Source organism: Leuciscus leuciscus (genome assembly GCF_965113295.1).
Source record: "Leuciscus leuciscus genome assembly, chromosome: 20".
NCBI lineage: Eukaryota > Metazoa > Chordata > Actinopteri > Cypriniformes > Leuciscidae > Leuciscus > Leuciscus leuciscus.
In genome coordinates, this window is record NC_138744.1 from 26,573,039 (window position 1) to 26,598,879 (window position 25,841).

General features: G+C 37.6%; 1 protein-coding gene across 4 annotated transcripts in view; it reads right to left on the reverse strand.

Annotated features, from left to right (window-relative positions):
* The window catches only part of dnah5 (dynein, axonemal, heavy chain 5), a 249,542-nt gene that overhangs the window by 212,080 nt on the left and 11,621 nt on the right, over positions 1 to 25,841 (reverse strand). For 2 of the 4 annotated variants that reach the window (XM_082150214.1, XM_082150212.1), the window contains exons 2-8: positions 8,000 to 8,134; positions 7,771 to 7,855; positions 7,231 to 7,370; positions 6,401 to 6,619; positions 5,384 to 5,521; positions 5,058 to 5,234; positions 4,850 to 4,963 (exon numbers count right to left, since the gene is read on the reverse strand). In XM_082150214.1, the coding sequence (XP_082006340.1) occupies positions 4,850 to 4,963; positions 5,058 to 5,234; positions 5,384 to 5,521; positions 6,401 to 6,619; positions 7,231 to 7,370; positions 7,771 to 7,855; positions 8,000 to 8,134 (1,008 nt within the window). Of the gene's footprint in view, positions 1 to 4,849; positions 4,964 to 5,057; positions 5,235 to 5,383; positions 5,522 to 6,400; positions 6,620 to 7,230; positions 7,371 to 7,770; positions 7,856 to 7,999; positions 8,135 to 19,528; positions 22,762 to 24,763; positions 25,222 to 25,841 lie in introns of those variants that run through there. The other 2 variants (XM_082150215.1, XM_082150213.1) reach the window with 2 other exon arrangements.

A 25,841-nucleotide genomic window follows, 5' to 3' on the forward strand; every position in this document is an offset into this window, starting at 1 on the left:
CTGTAAAGACACATTTCCATGGTTATTAGCATTGTAAATCTACCAAAATTCTTATACATTTTTACATTCTATGTTTATAACACTATGATTTGTGTTATTGGCATTAAAATATCTAAAATAAATTGGAGAAAAATGGGAATGCAAAGTCATATTTGCTGTAGTTCACCACTAAATTACCATTCACCACTATTAACGTTTACCCAACCAAAATTATATTGGATCTGAGAACCTCAGAAATGTAAAAAGTGTCCATTAAATAGTTGTACATATAACAAGGGCTTTGGATGAAAGATAAATTACTTGTTTAAATCAATAAGCAAGAGTTTTTGTGTAAGCTTTTTGTTATCATCCTGTGTATTACTATTATGTCAATTTTGAGTGGTTCATTATATTTTCTTTTAAATGTAAAAGGGGTTCTGGCAGCATGAATGCTGTGTACTGTACTTGCCTCATACTTTCTCTTATTATGTTATTTGCTTACAAAAAGTTAGATGATTAAGATCACTATATAATGGTGTAATATCTGCTGGGTTTAAGCTGGGTTTATTAATTTGCTGGGTTTAATTTTGTTCCTCTGTATTCTGTAGGAAATTCTGAAAAGGCATTTGTAAGTTATAATTAATGCTGTGTACTGTATCTTAACTTGAGATGCCAGAACGCCTTTTACATTTAATAGAAAATATAATGAACCATTTATTTTACATAAAAATATATAAGAATTTTGGTACATTTACAATGCTAAGAACCATGGAAATGCATCATTACAGTCTGTAAATATCTCTTAACAACACAATGCAATCACTAGTAAGACTTCCTGTTAATAAAGTATCTGGTAATAATCTATTCTATGTTAACAATGCATTAAATCACATTACAAATTAATATAAATAAATAAAACAAATTAAGTGATGTCTCATGTCTGAAGTCAAGGACAGGCAATGACATTGTAACCAATAACATTTGAGGTTATTAAAACAGTAAGTCCCGCCCCTCGACTGCCAAAAATAAAAGTGTTCGAGCGAGCAAAAGCAGCAGGCGAGAGGAGATCAAGCGCGAGAGTATGGGGAATGATCATGCGCGCGCGAGGGCTTGTATTGCGTGCAGAGGAGATGTCATGCGTGCAGCGTGCGCGAAGAGTTTGAATGAGCTCGCGAGTTCCCGTTTCCTCGCGTGTAGATCTGTTATCCTCTCGCAAAAGTAATTTACTGCGCGCGCCAGCATCAGTTGTGCGCTCCGTTAATTTTGTCATTGATTTGCCGCCATAGCCCTTGTGTGAAGCCCTCATCGTCCACCGAGCAAGGACACCGACAAGGCACTTGAGTATTAATTTCTTGTTGTTTATTGAATTCTCTTGTTGTTTCCTTTCTCTTCTACACAACTTTTCATATTATCTTTATGTTTGTGAGCTCTCTTGCACTGTATTTTCAAATTCCTATTATTACTAACATGCGTAAATCAAATTTGACACACGTCGGAGGCAGTGCAATCCTAACAACCTGTTTACCTTCCCCGTGTCTTCTAGTACTATATTCTCTTTTCCTATTGGTCTCTGGAATTGCCAGTCCGCTGTAAAAAAAGCTGATGTCATTACATATATTTCTAGTCATTCAGGTCTCAGCCTACTGGCCCTGACTGAGACCTGGATCAGACCAGAGGACACTGCCACACCAGCTGCCCTCTCCACTAACTTCACTTTCTCACACACCCCTCGCCTGACTGGTAGGGGTGGAGGTACTGGTCTGCTCATCTCAAACGATTGGAAATTTGATCCTTTACCACCTCTGTGTGACAACAGCTCATTTGAATCACATTCAATTACCATCATTAGCCCTATTAAAATCCATTTTGTAGTTCTATATCGTCCCCCAGGTCAGCTTGGCGGTTTCTTGGAGGAGCTTGATGTTCTACTCTCATCCTTCTCTGAGGATGGTCCTCCTCTCATAGTTCTTGGAGACTTTAACATCGAGAAAAACCTAGAAAAACCTCAGGCTGCTGATTTCCACACTCTGCTTGCCTCATTCGACCTCAAACGAGTATCTACTGCGGCTACTCACAAATCAGGTAACAAGTTGGACCTTATTAACACGTGCTACTGCTCCACTGACCATACATTGGTCACTCTGCTGCACACCTCAGATCCCTTTCTCCTCACTCTCAACCTCAACCTGCCTCAGAACACAACACACACTCCTCCACAGGTCACCTTTCGGCGAAACCTACGCTCACTCTCACCCTCTCGCCTATCCTCTTTGGTCTCATCCACACTTCCTCCACCTGATCAGCTCTCAACACTAGATACTAACAGTGCAACTGATACTCTTTTCTCCACTTTAACATCCTGCTTGGACAACTTCTGGCCCCTTTCCTCCAGGCCAGCCCATGCCACACCCTCTGCCCCCTGGTTATCTGATGTTCTCCGTGAACATCGTTCTAAACTCAGGGGTGCAGAGAGGAAGTGGCGTAAATCGAAAGATCCTACTGACCTTGGTCTTTATCAATCCCTCCTCTCTTCCTTCTCTGCTAATATCTCTACTGCTAAAATGATTAACTATCACAACAAAATAAAAAATTCTTCTGACTCTCAGATGCTTTTCAAAACCTTCTCCTCTCTTCTCAACCCTCCTCCTCCCCCTCCTCCCCCTCCTCCTCCTCCTCCTTCAACCCTAACAGCTGACAATTTTGCCACATTCCAAATAAAACCACCATCAGCGGTCAATTTACCAATCCACAAACTGATACACACATTTTACCAGCTAACACACACATTCTACCCTCCTTCTCTCTACTTTCAGAAGCAGAAGTCTCCCAACTCCTCCTTTCCAATCACCCTACCACCTGTCCGCTTGATTCTATTCCCACTAACCTAGTTAACTAGTTAAAGCCATTTCATCCTCAGCTGTACCCACACTCACGCGCATCATAAACACCTCTCTTCACACTGGTTCCTTTCCCACAGAATTTAAGCAGGCTCGGGTAACCCCACTGCTTAAGAAACCCACTCTAAATTACAGACCGGTATCTCCTCTTCCATTCGTCGCGAAAACACTTGAACGAGTTGTTTTCAACCAGATCTCTTCCTTACGCAGAACAACCTCTTGGACAACAATCAGTCTGGTTTCAAAAGCGGACACTCAACTGAGACTGCCCTGCTCTCAGTAATTGAAGCTCTGAGACTGGCAAGAGCAGCTTCCAAATCCTCAGTTCTCATCCTGCTGGATCTGTCTGCTGCCTTTGACACAGTTAACCACCAGATCCTCCTGTCAATCCTAAAGATGAAGGGCATCCGGGAACCGCACTCCAATGGTTCAAGTCTTACCTCTCAGGTAGGTCCTTTAGGGTGTTGTGGAGAGGTGTGGTGTTTAAGACCCAACATCTAGCTACTGGAGTGCCTCAGGGCTCAGTGCTCGGACCACTTCTTTTCTCCATCTACATGACATCACTAGGATCTGTGATTCATTAACATGGTTTTTCCTATCACTGCTACACTGATGACACACAACTCTACCTCTCATTCCAGCCTGACGATCCGACGGTAGCTGATCGTATCTCAGCCTGCCTGACAGACATTTCTGGCTGGAGGAAGGAACACCACCTTCAACTAAACCTTGTGAAGACAGAGCTACTTGTGGTCCGGGCCAACCCAACACTTCATCACAACTTCACCATTCAGCTAGGCTCGTCATCCAATACTCCATCAAGGTCATCCAGGAACCTTGGAGTTGTAATTGATGATCAATTGAACTTCACAGACCACATTACTAGAACTGCCCGGTCATGTAGATATGCCTTGTACAACATTAGGAGGATCAGGCCCTTCCTATCAGAGCATGCTACAGAACTCCTTGTCCAAGCGCTTGTTCTATCCAGACTGGACTATTGTAATGCTCTCCTGGCTGGTCTTCCAGCTTGCACTGTCAAACCTCTGCAACTGATCCAGAATGCTGCAGCCAGAGTGGTCTTTAACGAGCCGAAGAGAGCACATGTCACTCCTCTCCTCACAAAATTGCACTGGTTGCCAGTTACCGCTCGCATCAAATTTAAGTCACTGACGTTTGCCTACAGAACAACCACTGGCTCTGCTCCCTTTCACTTAAACTCATTACTTCAGAATTATGTGCCATCCGGAAACTTGCGCTCAGCAAGCGAACAACGTCTTGTGGTGTCATCTCAAAGAGGCACAAAATCTCTTTCTCGGACCTTTACCGTGACTGTTCCCTGCTTGTGGAATGATCTGCCAAACTCAACCAGAGCTGCTGAGTCCGCAGCCACTTTCGAGGAACGGCTAAAGACGCATCTTTTTCGACAGCACTTGATCCAGTAATACAAACACTTTCTATTCTATTATATTATATTATATAAAAAATAATAATAACTGCGTTAGATTAAACTGAGAAGGGTCATAGCACTTGCATATTGTTGTCCTACTGTTTGTTTTAACTGCTTCTATTGTTCTCATTTGTAAGTCGCTTTGGATAAAAGCGTCTGCTAAATGAATAAATGTAAATAACACGCATAAATACAACCTTAGTAGGCCCATTTTTATAACCGTGTCGTTTATTTAAAGTGCATTTTTATATTGGTCTAATCGAAAATCATGGTAAACCTGTTTTGTTCAGTTTGCCTAAAATAAAACACTCCTCATAAAAAAAAGAATAAAGAAAACAAACACATTTTTTTAAAGTTGATAATTTTTGCTTGTTGATGTGCAGGATGTACTGCTAGCTTTAGTGACTGCAGAAGTAATTTTGGGTTTAATTAATTGTTAGTAAAGTATTTTGAAATTGTCTTCAGTTTTCATGTTTAGAAAGCATGTTTACAAATTTAGTAACCGTAGCAGAACAAGCCTTACAGGGTTGCTGTTGTACAGCGGGTCACAGAACTTCTCAAGGCTGTACAGGTACTTCACATTGTCTTTGGCCTCATTTGCTGCATCAGTGATTCTGATGTCTAGTTCTCGCCAAACCTGGAGAGACAAAGAATTAAGGGGTAAAAATTAGACCTAAAAAAAAGTTAGGTAAAAAGGTCAACTTCAATGATAATATAAACCATCAACTAACCTTAATGAGTTTGGACTTGGCTATAATGAGAACCCCCAGCACAGCTTTGACCTCTGGGCTCTTCAACTGGTCCAGCAGGTAGTTAAAACGGGACATGCGTTTCTTCCAGTGATCAAGCTCTGCACGGGGGCCCAGGTCATCTGCCTCTTTTCTTAACTGGTCACTCTCAGCAAGGACCTTCAGAGCACATGACAGTGTGATTGAATATAACATATTAAAGACATCACAAAGGAGTTAAAACTTTGAAGAAGATCTAACTTTCATAATTTCAAGAAAACCAATGCATAAACTAAATGCTATCCAACAACCTAAAATGTATTTTAAACCTTTTCGATCTGTTTGATCCAGGTTTTCATGCAGGCTTCAATCTTCTCCAGAGCCTCTGTGCTATTGGCCACAGCTGTGTAATCTGAAGGACCTTTCAACGTCTTCAAGTCAAATGTTTCACATTCTTGGAGGTTTACCTAGAATATAAAACAGTTTTCACAGATGTTACTTTGGGCTGGAGATGTTTCAGGACATTAGATGTTAAATTAATGTTTGAATGATTTCTGATGACACTGGAGACTAGAGTAATGGCTGCTGAATATTCAGCTCTACCATCATGGCATCATTTGCCACTTTTTGGCAAAAAAAATTTTATCATTCATTAGTTGGATAAAATTGTTCTGAAAGTGATTCCAATGATATCAGTCCTCTATGCCATTCTCGTTATAGTTGTGGTGTGCTGTATCTTTATCGTTATCTTTATTGTTATTGTCCTTGGTGTGAACATGCCTTTAACCTTATCACTACCCCCAGACCTAACATTACCCATAATCTATCCCTAAAATCAGAGGGAAATGATAGGTGAATAACACTAACGTGGAAGCCTTTGCATAAACTTGACAAACTGTAAACTTGTCCCTCAAATCTGATTGGTTGATTAGAGTGTTGTTCCAGGATCAACAAAGATGTTGATCCAGGAACATGTTGTTGGTGAAATCACGTTCACCAAGACGAAAGATTGCAGTAACTAAATAAAGTCACAGTAGTCTCATGTGTGCAGAAAATCCTGTTGAAAGAACCCAAAATATTCTTTTAAAATGATCTACCCCTCTCTCCACCACATTCCAAGATCTTATAAATCCGGAAAAAGGATATTGATGGCTGAAAGCTTAAAAGAGTTTAAAAATAGCTTCACATTTCCAATATGTCATCTGCCTGACCAAATCCACCATCCAATTCATTTCTGAGAGTCCATGGATCAATATAAAACTAGAATGGAGTGTGTACAATCCGTGAGTGTGTTTATGTTATTGTAAAAGTGTGCCTCTCTCTTTGTCCTTTTGTATTTGTGAGACCTTTTCCTGGAGGCTCTCCTGTGCCCCAGCTAACACAGAGACAAAGCTGTCCAGGGAGCTAATGAAGTCTTGTTTGACAGCCTGAGCCTGCAGGCTTGCTAGCTCTCCCCAGCCGTGGTTCATCTTCCTCAGAGTGGGGATGAAGATCTCTGACAGCAGCTGCTCCACGCTCTTCAGCAGACCAACACCCGTGGTGTCCAACATGTTGAAGTTCACATCCTATAACAGCGAACAGAGGCAAAAGGATGAACACATACACAAGAGACTTGTGTTGTGGTTGTTTTGATGACATATAAGGCTCTAACTGAAGCAAAACATTACACACAGCAAATGGTAATAAAAAAGAGGTTTTATTAACCTTAATAAAATGTTGTCAATGTCAGAAGTTCAGTTAAATATGATATAATTCATTTTATATGAGGTTTGTCTTGCAAACCAAACTTCAAGGCATGTTTACAACATGATTTTGTAATTTCAGCTGTATGACAATAAATTGGTAATTGTTGAATACAGTCAGGATTATTTTAAAATCTCCATGTGGTTCCGATATTTGATGTTTTTCTAGCTACTTTTCATGCTAGTTTAATGTATGTTAGATGATAGTCTATCATTAATATTTAACACACAACTTTTGTGCTTCTAATGCTTTAAAAAAAAAGTCTACTGTCTACCCATATGGAATGTACTAAATAATACTAATGTCTTAAGCAAGAACTATGTGAAGAGATAGAAAAAAAGACCTTGCTATTGACATGGTTAACAGATGGTGAGATTTTTCTGGGAAAACCTTAGTGGCTGCTTTTCAGACATTTTCTCTTGTTTCTCTTTACCCTGTGGATATTCTCTGATGTGATAGGCTTGGAGGTGTTTGCCCGGGTGAAAAATACACAACTGCCAGTGAGGGCCACATCTGTGCCTTCAGTCACGAAGACCTTCGCTTTCTTACCGCGACTCACTGAGGAGGATACAGCTACCAAACAAAGACACAAAGACAAGTCGATCATTGCTGAAATCTTTTTGCATGTCTGGTTTGGGCGCAGTGTTATAGAGTCTAATGAGAATCATCATTGAAAATATTGACAATAACAAACAAACAAACAATTGAACAACATTACTGCATTTTTTTTTTTTTTCATTCAGTGGTTCATTGGAAAAATGTGCTTGTGGCGACATTTCTGCAAAACAATATTACATTGCTTCTAGCATATTTTGCAACACTTTTAATGTGAAATATCCAGTGAGCAGCCTTAAGAACTTGAGTTTAGTTTTATCAATGAGCCAATAGGTTGATTTATTTTTAATATTACTTTTTTGAATTTGGGGTGAATTATGACACGGACATTATTGTGAGATTCGCAGGCTTTACTTACCTGTATCCACAGGCTCTGTGTCTTGGTAGTATAAAATGAGGTGAGAAAGGCCATCAACAGCAAAGAACTGCTCCATCCGCTCAATCTGAAAGATCAGACATTATATTGTTAAAATAAAACTTGAGTAATCACTATGCTAACAAATGCTAGCAATCTGTGACTTCCTGACTATACAATGTTAGAACATGCTCTTAAAAACTTTGAAGTATGTATGTGGAATATTGTTAACCTGTGTGCCCTCCAGTATCGCATCTTCAACTTCAGCCTTCTCCAGACCCACACAAGAGGACACAATGCTGAGAACGTAGTCATGTCTGCTGTCCAGTTGTGCTCTCTTGGCCTCACGCTCTTCCTTCAGCTTTTGCTGTGTGATAAGAAGATGCACCCAATTTAGAGTAGGTGAGGAGTCTTATAGTCACCATTTGACCATTTATGAAATTCTGTTATATATGGTTTATTAATCTCCAATAGATGTAGTAGGACACTGTGGTACTGTAGGAGTACTTTTGATTTATTCCAGAAATATTGAATAATGAAACCTCAAACTAGGTAAAACATTTATCACATATCCTGGAATAAAGATCCATGGCCTTGACCAAGTTTTATGTGAGATAGTATTGACGTTTTTTTTTCTCTTTGGGGTAAAATTGGGGTGAAATTGTGATCTTCAATCTGACTGGAAAAGGTGTGCTCCTCTGTGACTTTTTTATTATTATGATTATTTCCATGACATCAAATGTAAACTGAAAAATCTATGGAAATGTTTTAAAGGATAGTAATGACAGCAGAATTGGGGACAGTAATACTTTGTTCACAAAAATTTTAAATGAATGGAAAACATTTTTTTTTTTTTTTTGATATTGGAAAGTATCACTTTTATAATACTGATTTTGGAGCTGAAAAGTCTACAGTACATGGAATAAATAAATATAAAAAATTTAGAAACGTAAAATTTCCAGCAATGCTTTATTTTTACAGTGTCCTTTTTACACATTACATAGTTACCAAAGTAATAACTATAATTTATGCATAATTACAAGTCACCTTCATTTAGCTCTTTTAAAGAATGTTTTAAAGCAGCTTTACAATGATAATAGGAATTTAAAGTAAAAGAGATTGTTTGGCTTTACAGCAGCTCTAGAATAAAGTTGTCCAAGATTAAAGATAAAATTGTCCAGCTAAAGTTAATTTTGATTGATTTACTTCCGTTGCAAAGAACATTAGTTATTAACTTAGGGGCCGCTAACACGACACCGTTGTAACAGAAAACCCTTAACGCGAAGCCCGCTCATTTGCACAACAACAGTGCCTGGTGGCTCGAGAACGCAAACCTTGAAATAGGTTCCAAGCCTTGAATCATTTTGAAAAAAAGTTTATCTCTACACAGACTTCAAAAACGCAAACCTGTGAAAACGCTGACGGCGTGCACATGCGTATTATGTGTTTAGTTATAGGTATGCGCGTTAGAATTATATATGTGCGCAGGCGTGTAGTCTTTCTTTACAAATTGACCTCAACAAATTACTTGTCTGGCCTTAAAAATTCTGATACAGAATTATTAATCGCTTCCACGTAGCCATGTGAACTGAAATTATTTTGACAACGTTTTATCTGTACAGAGGTAAAGGGAAGGGAAGGAGGCCTTCACAGGGGAGAGACTATGACACTTCAGGACTGCGTTGTTGTCATGTCCAGATGCAGGTCCTTCATCAGATCTGGATACGGCCTGGATCCGGCGGACTGCGGTAAACAGAGTATAAACAGAGAGACTAATATAAGCGTAGACGGCATCCTTCATATGATGTAACGACAAGTACATCAGGATTCATGGGAAGTGTTCCCTGTTCTGGCTGACCTAAACTATCCAGCCTAACATTGAATTATATAAGTTTATAATGTGTTATGTGTTTGCTAGGTCAAAGAGATGTGTTTTTAGTCTAGATTTGAACTGACAGAGTGTGTTTGCTTCCCGGAAAATGTTAGGAAGACTTTTCCAAAGTTTTGGTGCTCAGTAGGAAAAGGATCTACCGCCAGCAGTAGATTTTATATTCTAGGTATTATCAACTGGCCGGAATTTTGAGATTGCAGTAGACGTGAAGGACTATAATGCGTTAAGAGCTCGCTCAAGTACTGCGGAGCTAAACCATTTAGTGCTTTGTAAATAATCAGCAATATTTTAAAATGTATACGATGTTTAATAGGGAGCCAGTGCAGTGTTGACAATGGTCATACTTCCTGGTTCTGGTAAGAACTAGAGCTGCTGCGTTTTGGACCAGCTGTAGTTTGTTTAAGCATGCAGGGAAACCACCCATAAGAGCATTACAATAATCTAGCCTTGATGTCATGAACGCATGAACTAACTGTTCCGCATTTGTAATTGAGAGAATATGATGTAATTTAGATATATTTTTAAGATGGAAAAATGCGGTTTTACAGATACTAGAAATGTGACTTTCAAATGAAAGATTGGTATCAAAGAGCACACCCAGGTTCCTAACCGACGACGAAGACTTGGCAGAGCAGCCATCAAGTGTTAGACAGTATTCTAGGTTATTACGTGAGGACGTTTTTTGTCCAATAATTAGAATCTTCAGAATTAAGTAGTAGAAAATTACCAGTCATCCAGTTTTTTGTGAATTGGTAAGTTTCGTCAGGGCATGAAGAAATATAGAGCTGAGTATCATCAGCATAACACTGAAAACTAATGCCATGCTTCCTAATGATATCTCCAGCAACGGTCCTAGTACTGAGCCTTGTGATCGATAAGACATCTCTTTCTTTACAGCTACAAACTAATTTAGGTCAGGTAAGTATGATTTAAACCATGCTAATGCAATTCCACTAATGCCAACATAATTTTCGAATCTATTTAAAAGAATGTTGTGGTCAATTGTATCAAATGCACTAAGCACTAAGATCGAGGAACACTAATAGCAAAATACAGCCACAATCGGATGATAAGAGCAAATCATTTGTGACTCTAATGAGAGCTTTCTCTACTATTGTACTATGGTACTATGGTCTCCACTATGGTACTATGGTACGGTTTAAATCCTGACTGGAAATCCTCACAGATATAATTTCTTTCTAAAAAGGAACATAGTTGTGAGGATACTGCCTTTTCTAGTATCTTTGACAGAAAACAAGATCGGCCTGTAATTGACTAATTCTGTAGGATCAAGTTGTGTTTTTTAACAAGCGGTTTAATCATAGCCAGCTTAAAAGTTTTTGGTACATATCTTAATGACAAAGATGAATTAATGATATTAAAAAGAGGATATATGACATCTGGAAGCATCTCTTTGAATAGCTTAGTCGGTATAGGGTCTAACATACATGTTGTCGATTTAGATGATTTAACGAGTTTAGGAAATTCTTCCTCTCCTATAGCAATGAATGAATCAAGTCGAGTGTTTTAAATAACCTTCTGTGATCTGATTTGGCTTCGGAAAAAAAATCAGACAGAAAATATATTATTTTATAGTATTCCGCACAATGATAAAGTCTATATATCGATTATCATTACATTATAAATATAATCTATTATTATGAAAATACCTGACATGGCTCGAAGAACAGATAAATCATATATCGTGCAATCATGTTTATTTTCTCCAAAACATCTTTATCTGCATGTTACAGCGATCTCTGTTTATGTCAGGGAGTTCTTGGAATGTCACATGACATGGCTCTTCTTCATGTGTTCCATATATGCACTAAATGTGCAAAGGGCGCCCTCAGGCTGCCAGTGTGTATTGAAAACACAGTACATCAGAGTACCCAGCGCTCATAATGATTACATCGGCACATTTGGGTATAAATTCAATAAATATTATTCCTCTCTATAGAAATCTGACATAAACCTATGAGAATCTATCAATATTTCTCCAAATCTACAAATTTTTTAGCTAAAAGCCCTGAGGGACGTTGTTTTGTGAAGCGTTGATGCTCATAATTCATATTAAAGGTATCGACTCATTTTTTTATTACATAACTCCTGACACAAATTACTAATACATAACTGTCACTATAAGTTTCGCAGAATAAAATAGTGGTCAAATACTGAAACTTGAATCTTATATCTTTTTAATGATTTATAGTTTGTCAAGGTAATAACATTAAATATAATAGTAACTTTTAACTATTTAAACAAAAAAACGATTCAGTGCGTCGGTGGAGCTCTCTAAAAAAAAAAACTCTAGTTTTGTTACAATTACATGCAATTAACCCTAAACCAAATCCTATTTTTAGGAATTTAGGAATTTAGGAATTTTTAGGAATTTAGGAATTTTTATTCCTAAAGGAATATTTTCTGTCTGATTCCTTCCTGGGCCGGGTTTCCCGATAACGATGTATCTTAGCTCTTAAGAGCGCTTTCTACGTGCAAGGTTACGAACGCTCGCAGCAATTCCATGAGCGTTTCCCAAAAGTGCACTTAACATGAACGCGCGAGAACGCGTTTTACGTGCTACTTAAGAGTCGCTGTCCATTCGCGAAGTGCTGAAATACAACCTTATATGGAATCGTATTCTGAACGTTTAGCCTTAATTATTAGGTTTAACCTAATAATCATCATCTGTGGATTAGCAATCAAGACAAGTCTAAAGTCTACATTCAGGCAGAGATAGCCTACTGACAAAATGTATGAACAAAAAGACAAACAAGAAAAGATACCTTTCAAAAAAGATTAAATTAATGTAGGCCTAATTTTAGAGGCGAAACAAAGATGTTATTTTTAACAGATTTAAAGGACACCATACAAATAAGGAAAAACAAAACATCTGGGTGGACATTGCAAACTAACTGCAACCCGGGGTGTTCAAAGATCAAGGAAGGAGGTCCGCAAGAAATGCCCAATACATGGCTGGTTTTCGTGCACGTCAGCAAGTCATTGACCGATTTTTTTATTTATTATTCATCCATATTTTGCCCAGTCTTTGAAGTATATTTCCCACATTGCTTCGTTCTTTTATGATTTTATTTTGTTCATTAATTTAATTTAGATGTGTATTTTTTCTTCCCTTTTTTATTATTTAATTTATACATTCATTAAAAAAAAAGTACAATAAAGTGTACAATAAAAAAGTACAATCAAAACCTTATATTTGTACTCACTTTGCAGTGTAATCTGTTAAATCTAGATAAAAGTGTAATCTGCCGGTTGTCCTGCAGGTGTCCTCATAAATCTGTCTTCTTACGATGCACTTGGGGATGTACGATTACTCCAGAGCACTCGTAGTTCTACGAAGATTTTCAAGTGCTACTTAAGCTACGATGCTTTTGGGAAACAGACCGTAATATTAAGATCAGTCGTACGATCGTTTTTACGATCAACTTAGGCTTACGATGCTTTTGGGAAACGCAGCCCTGCTCAGCTCAGCTACCGTTCGGACGCTCTTGCTTACTGCTCCGCGCTTTGCTCTATCGCTTTTATATTTTATCTTCTATATTTTTATATTTTAGCTCCTTTTATCACCTAATTTTAACTTCAGCAAATCAGCACAGTGCTCAAACGACAAAGTTTGGATTACCACAAAAACGCAGAATTCTTCTACCCGACCAGCTTACATTCCGGGGAAAGGAAAACACAACTGCCTACAAGGATAAGAGAGAAAATGCCTCTTCTGGAATCTACTTGCTGCACTAACTGCCACAGACTTTTACAAAGGATTGCAGTTCTTGAAACAAAGTTATTTACGGGACCACCAAACCAGACGGAACACACAACAGAGCTTCGTCATGGACGCCCTCAGCATATAGCCGGTGACTCCCATGAAACTAGTGCTCCTCGACAGGTACAGAAACAAGCCGATCGACTTACAAATCGATGGCACAAACAGGGAGCGAGACCCAAAGGCACTCGAGACATCAGATTGTCACGAGCCTCACATATTACCGCAGTAGCATCCTCTACCCCAGATACAGCTCTGACAAGGACTGCAAACACTGGTCTCCTACCAACACCTATACATCTTGAGAACAGATTTGAAGTACTAATGAATGTAAATGAGGAATCCCCAAACATGATGAATATGATCGAACACAGACTGTATCAGCCAGTAGCTAACACTGATGCTAACTGGCGCTCAAGGTCGAGCAGACAGCGGCACTCAGCTCAGAGCACAGCCGAGCCAAGGACTCTGATAGTGGGGGACTCCATAATCAGAAACATTAGCAGCAGGGATACAACTACATGCTGCCTTCCACAAGCTACAACTTCTGATATAAACAGGGAACTTCAAAACATTCTGATGAAACATAAGACTGCAAATCGACTCATAATTCATGTGGGGAAGAATGATATTCATAAAGAGCAGTCAGAACTCCTTAAGAAGGATTTCAATGAACTTTTTGAAACACTTAAAAGACTGAAAGTTCAAACATTCATCAGTGGACCACTCCCAGCAAGAGGAACAAACAGGTTTTCACGGCTGCTTGGGATTAATACATGGCTGCAAAAAACCTGCAATATAAAAGGAGTAAACTTCATTGACAACTTCAATCTTTTCTGGAGTCAGAGACAACTATTTCATCGGGATGGCCATCACCCAAACAAACTTGGTTCAAGAGTGTTAAAGGACAATATCGACTTCTCCCTCAATCATCCTTCTGCAGTGTGTGTCAATCTGAACGACACACACACACCTGGAAACAGTATGAATGAACACGGGACTTCACTTCAGCAGCAAAATGGACATGCGGTTGACATATCACACAAGGACAATGATAACACCACTGAGCCACAACAACCTCTGCTCATGGACACCATCTCAGCTGAGCCCTGCCCACAGAGCTCACCACAGACAGTCATATCAGAACTGCTCCAAGATTCAGCACCCAAGGACGACTTCCTGGAAAACAGCCAGGGAAGCCAGGACAGCATATCCCAGCCTCCGATAACACCTGAGCAACAGCCCCTTTCACCAGATACTTTCTCACTCTCGCCAGCAACTCCACTTTTGTGCTTCTCACAGAAAATAGAAGAACTGGTGCATGCTGGAACCAGACTATCCCACTCTTTTGCTGCAAGCCCCCAGATACCAACCAAAAAACATAGGCACCTCAAACACCAAAGCCTGCGCGCCGAGCTCGCCCGCCCCCTCCTCCTGTGAGAGCTCTTCGGCCTCTTCGGCCAAAACGCCAGGGCCCACACCCTCCTCCATCTGCTCGAGGTGAACCAAAAACAACTGATACCAGCTCTCAGTGATGTGTTTTGGGTTCCTGTTATGATAACAGTAACCTTCTCAAATGTTTACAGAACAAGCGGGAACCCAGTGTGCCTGTATCTTTCTCTATTGCTGTTCTATTACAAGATAGAAAGTCTAAGGCCTTCAATAGCCGTACAGCAAACCCAACTAATCTGGTGCCTATTACATGTCAAACTAAGATTGCTGTGGGGACAAAAAGTAAGACTGTTAAGTTAGCACTTTTAAACATTCGCTCACTTAAAAATAAATCACTTCTAGTCAACGACTTAATAACCACAAACAACCTGGACTTTATGTTTCTAAATGAAACCTGGCTAGAAGACAGCTGCAGTGCAACAATCCTCAATGAAACAGCCCCTCCTAACTTTACTTTTATGAGTGTCTGCAGAGCTGTTAAGAGAGGTGGGGGTCTAGCTGCTCTTTTTAAAGATATCTATCAATGTAAGCAAATATCATTTGGGAATTACCCGTCTTTCGAATATCTGGGTACTGTGTTAAAAGGTGCTCCTCGCATTTTACTTATTATTTACAGGCCTCCAAAATATTCTCCAGCCTTTGCTGAGGACTTTACAGAACTGTTATCAACAATTACCTCAGAGTTTGACTGTTTTGCCATTGCTGGAGATTTTAACATTCACATAGATAATGCAGAAAACAATATGGCAAAAGAAATCAAAACTGTTTTAAAAACTTTTGATCTGACTCAGCATGTATATGGACCCACACACAATCATGGACACACTCTAGATTTACTTATCAGTAAGGGTCTAAACATTTCATCGATTGTTATTAAGGATGTAGCACTGTCTGATCATTTCTGTATTTTCTTTGATATATTGATCTCTCCTGCCATTGAAGCTAGATCTGTGTCTGTCAAGAAGAGATGCTTAAATGAGAACACTAGTGTACTATTTATGAAGGCTATATCTTTAACACCAAGCATATCTGCTGACTCTGTTGATTTTCTCCTTGATTCTTTTAACTCAAAAGTTAAAAATATAATTGATGATATTGCTCCTGTTAAAGTCAGGAAGAAGAGTGGCAGACAAAAAGCACCTTGGAGAAACTCAACAGCAGTGCAACATATGAAAAGACAATGCAGAAAAGCAGAGCGCATGTGGCGGAAGACAAAACTTGTAGTCCATTATAACATCTACAAAGACAGCCTGCATGCTTTCAATATGGAACTAGGAAAAGCTAGACAGACTTTGTTCTCAAATATTATAAACAGCAATTTAAACAACACACGCACTCTTTTTGCTACTGTAGAGAGACTGACAAACCCCCCAAGCCAGATTCCTAGTGAAATGCTCTCAAACAGCAAGTGCAGTGAGTTTGCTTCTTTCTTCTCTGAGAAAATCAATAATATCAGAAAGGTGATCAGCAAATCCTTGAGTTGCACTGAGGTCAGACAGATCAGACCACCTGAGAAAGTAGTTACTATGTCTGACTTCAAAGAAATTGATGGCAAAATTTTGGAAGAAACCGTACAACACCTTAAAACATCAACATGCGCTCTTGACACACTTCCCACATCTTTTTTCAAAAGTGTGCTAAACAGTTTAGAAGCAGATCTTCTAGAAGTGGTAAATGCCTCACTTCTCTCTGGGAGTTTTCCAAACTCCCTGAAAACTGCAGTTGTCAAGCCCCTCCTGAAAAAGAGCAATCTGGATAAGACCATATTAAGCAACTATAGACCGATCTCAAATCTTCCTTTCATAGGCAAGATCATTGAAAAAGTTATCTTCAATCAGCTGAACAAATTCTTAAGCTCAAATGGATACTTTGACAATTTTCAATCTGGTTTCCGACCGCATCACAGCACAGAGACAGCGCTCATAAAGATAATAAACGATATTCGCTTAAATACTGATTCAGGAAAATTATCAGTGCTGGTACTACTCGACCTCAGTGCTGCATTTGACACTGTCGATCATAACATACTTCTTGACAGGCTGGAAAACTGGGTGGGGCTATCTGGGATAGTCCTAAAATGGTTCAGGTCATACTTAGATGGGAGAGGTTATTATGTTAGTATAGGAGACCATAAGTCTGAGTGGACATCCATGACATGCGGAGTCCCTCAAGGCTCAATCCTTGCGCCACTCCTGTTCAACCTGTATATGCTCCCAATGAGCCAAATAATGAGAAATAACCAAATCGCTTACCACAGCTATGCAGACGACACACAGCTGTACTTAGCCCTATCGCCTAACGATTACAGCCCCATTGACTCCTTGTGCCGATGCATTGACGAAGTCAACAGTTGGATGTGTCAAAACTTTCTTCAATTAAACAAAGACAAAACTGAAGTTATTGCGTTTGGAAACAAAGATGAAGTTCTCAAGGTGAACGCATACCTTCACTCTAGGGGTCAAACAACTAAACATCAAGTCAGGAATCTTGGTGTGACACTAGAGTCAGACCTTAGTTTCAGTAGTCATGTCAAAGCAATAACTAAATCAGCATACTATCATCTGAAAAATATTGCAAGAATTAGATGCTTTGTTTCCAGGCAAGACTTAGAGAAACTTGTGCATGCTTTCATCACCAGCAGGGTGGATTATTGTAATGGACTCCTCACTGGCCTTCCCAAAAAGACCATAAGACAGTTGCAGCTCATACAGAACGCTGCCGCTAGGATTCTGAGCAGAACCAGAAAATATGAACATATCACACCAGTCCTCAGGTCTTTACACTGGCTCCCAGTTAAATTTAGGATTGATTTTAAAGTACTATTACTGGTATATAAATCATTCAATGGCCTAGGACCTCAATACATTGCAGATATGCTCACTGAATATAAACCCAACAGATCACTCAGATCATTAGGATCATATCAGCTAGAAATACCAAGGGTTCACTCTAAACATGGTGAGTCTGCTTTTAGCTATTATGCCAGCCACAGCTGGAACCAGCTTCCAGAAGAGATCAGATGTGCTCCTACAGTGGTCACAATCAAATCCAGACTCAAAACACTTCTGTTTAGCTGTGCATTTACTGAATGAGCACTGTGCCGCTGTTCGTCCGACTGTTTGTACTGTACTGTATTTTATTTTATTTTTCTAAACTGTTTTAATTATCCTTATTTCTTTTAATTATTTTAATTTCTCCTATGTCAGCAGGGCATTTACCCCGAAACTGTAAATGCCCACTCAGAAGGTAAAAGAAAGTGATAATGTGAAAGTGACGTGTATTAATGTGGGTTTGAAAGTAGAACAGTGTTTAAATGACGATATAAAAGTTTTCGTCTAAGAAAGAATGTGAACGCAGTGCTAAAGAAAGTGAAAAGAACGTGTGAGTAAATGAGGGAGAAAAGAAAGTTAAAGGAAAGTTGATAGATGGAAGTCGAGAAAGAATGTGAACGCAGTGCTAAAGAAAGTGAAAAGAACGTGTGAGTAAATGAGGGAGAAAAGAAAGTTAAAGGAAAGTTGATAGATGGAAGTCGTAAGAAGATTGAAGGTTAAAAGAAGGAAAGATTTAAGTCTTAAGGGAATCCTTTGAAGGAAAGATCTATAATAATATTATTTTTTATTTTTAAAAGTACTGTATTTAATTTAATTTTTCTAAACTGTTTTAATTATTCTTATTTCTTTGTATTATTTTAATTTCTTCTATGTAAAGCACTTTGAATTGCCATTGTGTATGAAATGTGCTATATAAATAAACTTGCCTTGCCTTGCCTTGCCTAAAGTAAGTACATGCAGATGTAGTTTTTATAGTAGATTAATATTACTCAGTTCTTAAATTAATAATTACACTGTAAAATGACACCTTAAAATAAAGTGCAACAAAATGTTCTTAATAAAAGGAAAACAATAAAAAGGACAGAATAGCTTTTGTAAAAAATAAATAAATAATTATATATATATATGAAGACTTCAGATGCAAAAGCCTCTAAGTGCCATCTGAAATTTCCTTCTAGAAAAATCATTTTTATCAAGCTTCTATGTTTGTGTTCTCTTATTTTACTTAAAGGGCAATGAAAATTGCCTATTAATTGTCATTAAAGTGAAATTACTGAACTTAAATATACGAGCTTGATAAAAATACAAATTTTAGAAGAAAATTTCAGATGGCACTTAGAGGCTTTTGCATCTGAAGTCTTCATATACTATAATGAAGCTCTTTTTGTTAATACATTCTACAGGACAGCAAAGAACTGAAGAACCACAAATATTGAATTCAATAATATAAATGACATATTATGCACAGAAAAAAAGATGTACTACAGTCAAAAGATGTTGAGTGTGCTGAACCATTTTTAAATATAACGCAGTTTCTTGACACTTTGACTGCTTAGGAGACTAACTGAGTTCTTTGTCTCATTGAAGTTATGTCTCTCTCAACGTTGTTTTAAATCTGAGCACAAACAAATGTTACAAACTGTATCATGATATACATTTACATACAGCGAAATACTTTTGATATCCAGTTTGGTGCATTATTGAAGAAACAGAAGAAAATACCAATAAATTATTTATAAATAAATACAACCTTAGGAAAAGTAAGCAAATGAAGCATCAGAACATTGGAGTCTGGATACATACTTTAAAAGCAGTGATCTGGCTGTTTGAGATTATCGACGACAGCACCTCTGGTTTACATCTTCCAGACTTCTGTTCATGTTTGTTATCCATGAGATTTTACATGTAAAGATGTCAGACTATCATGTAGCTTTATCATCATCCAAGCAGACAATCAGTCCAAACCCAATGGATATCGTTACATGTGTATATCCAAGTGTAGAAATTCTGATAGGCAAGTCTCCAAGTAAGAAAATCGTCATCCAGACTGGACTGCCTTAATCATCTGTTTAAGTGACCTTCACAGTATAGTCCCCACTTTTCTCATGACAGTAAAAGCTGAAATGTTTAGGGTCTTTTGTACAGAATAAAAGAAAGACAGAGGCAGAGCAGACTGGGCCCCTCGTCGAAGCTGTGAGAGACAGTAAAAGTCTCTTAGGCTGGGGTGCTAGGTAACACTGTAAAAAACAAAAATGAGCCAATAAACTAAACAACATTTTGTGGGCCAGATACAAATGCTCAAGAAACATGTTTGTATTTTGGTCTTTCTAAGGATTTGAAAGAAACTTTATTCCAAGGACCACTTTCTTAAATAATTGTTTACTGTTCTGATATAATGTAAATGTCAAATGTCTAATTTCTACTTTACAATAAAATTGTAACCCAGCATTGGAATCGCACCAAATGTAAATTGTGATAGTAATAAAAAATAAAATAAAAATCCATTTCAATCATCAGAGGCCTTTATGGGCAAGACATGATAAAACACTTTCAATTAAAATAAATTGTATGTATGCCCTAAAAAAGTATTCCTGTTCCGAAAGAGCCATGGACAGTAGGGAAAAATCATGCTAAATACAACTAACCAGCACAGACAGACAGACAGAACCACCTTAAAATACATGTTGCCTTAAAATTTAGATTAGTGGGGTGTTCAATATGTAGCCTATTATCTTAGAAAAATAAAAGGTTCTATATAGAACCCTAAGGTCCTTGACTCTATATTAAAGAACAATTTATGTCCAAAACGTTCTCTAAGGTGAAAGGTCTTAAATTATTGCATAAAACTTTACAATACAATTTTTCTAAGTGATTAAGTATGTTTGTGAGCTGTTTGATCCATAAAATTGAATGAAAATTAAAAATGAATTAAAAATAAATAATGAATTAAAACTAAATCCATAAAATGATCCCATGATGGGAACCCCTAAAAGGTTATACAAAGTGCCTGGCAGAACCCTTTAAGGTTCTATTTAGAACCTTTTCTTCTAAGAGTGGATGGTATTGTAATTGTTGTTTTAACGATGTATGCGAGTGTCACTCATAAACAAAATAAAAACATGTCTTGAGAGTCCATGCATTCACTGTGTGATATGAGCCTATTATTTTACTAATATTAAATATTAAATATTAACTATATTTAGAACTTAATACGCATGTGCACGCAATCAGCGTTCTCACTGGTTTGTGTTTTTGAAGTTTGTGCAGAAAGAACTTAAGAGTTTTCTATTGGTGTCACAAAGTTGTTCCTTTTACAACATAAGAGACTGCAGGTGAGATAGGCGCCTGGGAGACACATACATAACAATCTGGAAGACAGATACCAGCATTCAGCCCATTTAATCTCCATGACATCGTACAGTCCACATGCTTTTCTCATCTACCACAACTCTTCTGCTGTAGGGGTGACTGGTAGGAGCTTAGCTTAAAGCTCTGCATTTTTCATGCATTTTATCCTGGTGGTGAGCTTGCTTTGAACAAGCCCAAAACACTACACCTTCTAGATGTTTCACTTATTGGACATGGACACAATCATCATTTCAGGTCTAGGAATAATAGATAAATGCATAAATTAAGCATTGGCAACTGTTTCTAATTATGAGATATGTCAATGTGATATGACCATGATCACATGCAATCACATGCAAATTAATGCAAATTATTAACAGCATGCCTTCATCAGCATTTTCATTAGTGAAAACACATCAATTTTTGTCTTATCAGTTTTTGCAGTCTTTGCATTTCATGTCACTGGAGATCTTGCAGTGTTACGGCATTTGTGTTGGTATAATGACAGTACGATGGTGATGGGGGCCCATGTACATTTAGTGAAAGAATGTGTAAAAAATGGAATAAATAAATAGTAAAAGTTATAATTTCTATAATTTAACTTTATTTCTGCTTTTTAAAGACTGGTCAGAAATCATAAGATTAATCACAATTATTTTATTCTATTGACAGCCGTTTTGCCGCTCACTTTTGTGTCAACGGAAACTAAATATTTTCCTTAGCTGAACAAACTACCAGGATTAGTTTCAAGTTGACAAAACCAAACCAACCAAATCAGGATTTGTTGGTGCCATTTGACACTGATCACCAACTTTCTCTCTCAACTCAGTCTTTAATCCTGCCTTCATGGAGCATGTGCACATGAAAGTGTGACATAGCGAACAGGCAATCCATGCCTTGAAACAGTGAACATAGGAATTGTGATTCACTTCTCGCAAGAGAATCAGCGAGATTCATTTCTCTCTTCTGCTGAAGATTAAGAGATGACAATGACGTCAAAGCTATAATGTAATTGTTTTATTTGGAATAGGCCTACACAAACGATAATGTAATTCCAAACCCAACAAATTCTGTGATTGTCCGTCTTCGAAACACTATTATATTTGTACTATTCACTTTTGAATACCATCCATTGTAAGGGGTATTAGGAATGGCTTGAGAGTGATTATGACTGACTGGTCATCTGACTGGTTACCAAAAAGACGTAATTTTGAACCCTGAATGAGGTGAACCATGAAATCACCAATGTGCCCTGATCAAAACAATTAACTCCTTAAAGGGGCTATATGTAGAATTCAGAAACCCTTGTCATTAGCTACACCTATCCATTAGGTAAACTGCAGCCAGCAACTTCTGCTTGTGGTCGCATACGTAACGTACAACAGACTGAACATGATTCAGTGCTCCAATATATTCACGGCAAAGTTATTTTTTGTCCTGCGCTTAGAAGAAAACAGAAGCTGGAAATACCTTTGCAGCTATAAACCGTTCACGAACATTCAGACGGCATCCACGCTGCTGAGAGCGACGTTTAGAAAGAATATGTGAAAACTGTGCTGTGTGCTTTCCTCCAAAAAACAAAATATACATACAACAAAAATGACCCTAGTGAAAAAAAAAGTATACTTTATTGTATTTGAAATACATTCCCCTTTTCAATACATTGCAAATATACAAACAAAATTGTACTATCTTAAAATACTATACTATATTAAAAGTATATTAGCATCATGCTTTACCTATTTTCACAATACAACTTTTAACACACTTTAAAATAATTGTACTTTAGTATATATATAAAAAAAAAAAATTAAGTGTATTTATTTGCACTTTATATTATTTATTTTTTTAAATACATGTTATGGAAGACAAAGTTTGCAATTTGTAGTATTTGGTCTTTACTAACTTGCAATTACAATGCAATTACCTAGCAGCCTATGAAGGAGTGAGAAACCTCTCAGATTTAATCAAAAATATATTAAGTTGTTTTCTGAAGATGAACGGAAGTCTTACGGGGTTGGAATAACATGAGGGTGAGCAATTACTGACAGAATTTTCATTTTTGGGTGAACTAACCCTTTAAGAAGGTATCTGATCTTAGCAATGTGGATATGTTTGCACCAGCTCTGCAATTCACTGCCATCATGTCAACAGATGAGGTAATAAAAATTACAATGCAATGTTTGATTATAAAGTATATTTGAGACTACAGATGATGTAGATCTGGCCATGTGAGACTATAGTTTGAATTATTCCCTTTTCTTTGCATGACACAATAAGATTACAGTACATTACTGCTCTTTCGGCATTATCCTGAACATTGTAAAAACAAAAATATAGACACAACAAAAATACTCACACAACTCTGAGTGCTGAGAAAAGCGCTATATAAATGTAACCAATTATTATATAAGCATTTATTTCATGTGCCGTTGAACGGAAGTGAGGCTCTCGGGAGCATACGTAAATGTCACATGCTTTTGATTTTCCTGGCAAAAACTTCCTGACTCTTGAGTCCTATAGACAATAAAAGTCAGTTTACAGGCTTTTATAGGCAATCTTTAGGATGTCGGGGAAAGTCTAGTTTTTTACAATTTGTTACAAGCTATTGACACATTTGCAACAAAAAGTGATCAATGCAAGACATTTCTTACATGTAGCCCCTTTAACCTCTTGTTGCTACAAGAGATCTATTTCTCTAAAGTGTGCTGTTGCTTTGGACAGAACTGTGAAATAAATGACTTCTTTCATACTTAACCAATCACCTTTGACTTAACACTGCCAAAAAAACCAAAAAACATATTTAACTAAGTCTTAAATGTCTGACACAGGTAACAGACTCTGAAGTCCAGTGAAGCCCATCTGGATGACAGTAGATGAAAAGGATTTATAGTCCAGCAAACAGGGGCCAACAAGCCTGGGCAAGAAGATGCATACATAGCACTTGACCGCAAATGTGAACGGTCAGCTAGCGTGGGAATGACAGACCAGTGCTTCCTCAACCATGACTGCCAAAACAACTGTAAATAAATGATAAGGCCTGAACGCCAGCCGTCGCCTAGCAACGCAACACACAAGACAAATAAAAAAATAACCTTAGCAGAGGAAGATTTTCCAGATGAGCAAAGAGCATCAATCTGCAAACGAGTGTGATAGTTCATGCCAAAACATGCTACTCATGTTCTGAGATCTTGTGAATTTTGAATGTAAAGTTAAATTTTGGGATCATGAAGTGCCACAATGGAAGAAAAGTTAAAACAATTATTCAAACTATACCTAAAATCCATAACTGCACTAGAGGATTCTCTATACTGTACATGTATTGCTTTGCAGCTGATTTTCAATTGAATTTTATTGCTGCTTAAAAAATAAAAATAAATCACTAAATATGAAATTAACTTAAAAAAAAACTCATTTCGAATTTGGCACAGAATTTAACTAAAACCTATCAGATAAATAAAGATACATTTTCCATTACGAAAGACAAGAAAACCATGATGACCTTTCAAAATAAGGAATTCTCAACTCTTTTCAGAAGGTTATCAGTGTAATTTGTTTCTACTTGGTTTATCATCGATTTAATTCATAAACTGGAGAGAGAAAATTGTCACACTTCTTTTAACTATAGATGCTGTTCTGTTGTGATATTTGAAAGTCACTGCAAACCTGAGAAGCAAAGGTTCATCTTACCTTGTTTTGCAAGTCGGGTGTATGAGGCAGCATTGTTACTCTGACTGCAGCCAAGTGCTGAAATAATTTCCAGTTTAACACTGCATGAGAGCTGTGTGGTATGTTAAAGGACTAAAATATTGTTTTACCCTTCATTTGCTCTTTATCTAGTCCTTTGGTATTGGGTGATCACCCGTCCTCTGTTTCTTTAACAATGGAGGTCTTGGACCTTCTCAGATGTCAACTATGAGGCTAAATAGACCATTGTTGTTAAGTCTACAGTTACAGACAGAACTTCAGCCCTCGGAAGGATGAGAGGCAATATTTACACCTCCACACAATGCAACACTTTATTTATCAGTGAGACAATGACAATACAAGCTATTCATTTGTATTGTGAAGGGGCATCTGCATAAGGGAATGCCCCAGTAACACATGACCATTCACATCTTGTTGAACTGACCCACGGGCTCATGAATGTGAATACACTGTATTATAATCAGATAGAAACTAGGTTAGGACTTTATTATGTAAAAGCTACAGGAAATAAGTAAGATTTATATTTAATTGACCGTTTTAAAAACATTAACTTCATGTTACTATCCTATACTGTATATCCAAGCATTGCTTCATATCAATGAAGATCACAAAAAAAAAAAAAAACATTCTTACATTTTCTATAGAAAAACATTAATAATTTGTGAATTATTTTATTGTTTAGTATAGTGAATCTGCTGATAAAAATCTGTAGGCATATATAAATAAATGTAAAACAAATGTTTCACAGGCAGATGTTTTTTTTTTTTTTTGTGGTTTTTTTTGCCATATCCAACTGAAGTTGATGTTCAATTATTATTCTTTTTGGATCAGTTTACATCGGATTTTATGTCTTACATGAGTTACGTCATGTTGTGGCAAAAAGAACAACAGAGCATGTCAAATGTTTTTCTTACACCGTGTTAACGCCAACGGTGCAACGCAACAAAATCCAGACAAACTGATGTCCGTTATATTTCTGACGTAGGCCTACTTCAAGCACTCGTGCTACTTCTGACACGAAATACAAATATGTTGCGTTCCGAAATTGCGTACTGTCTGC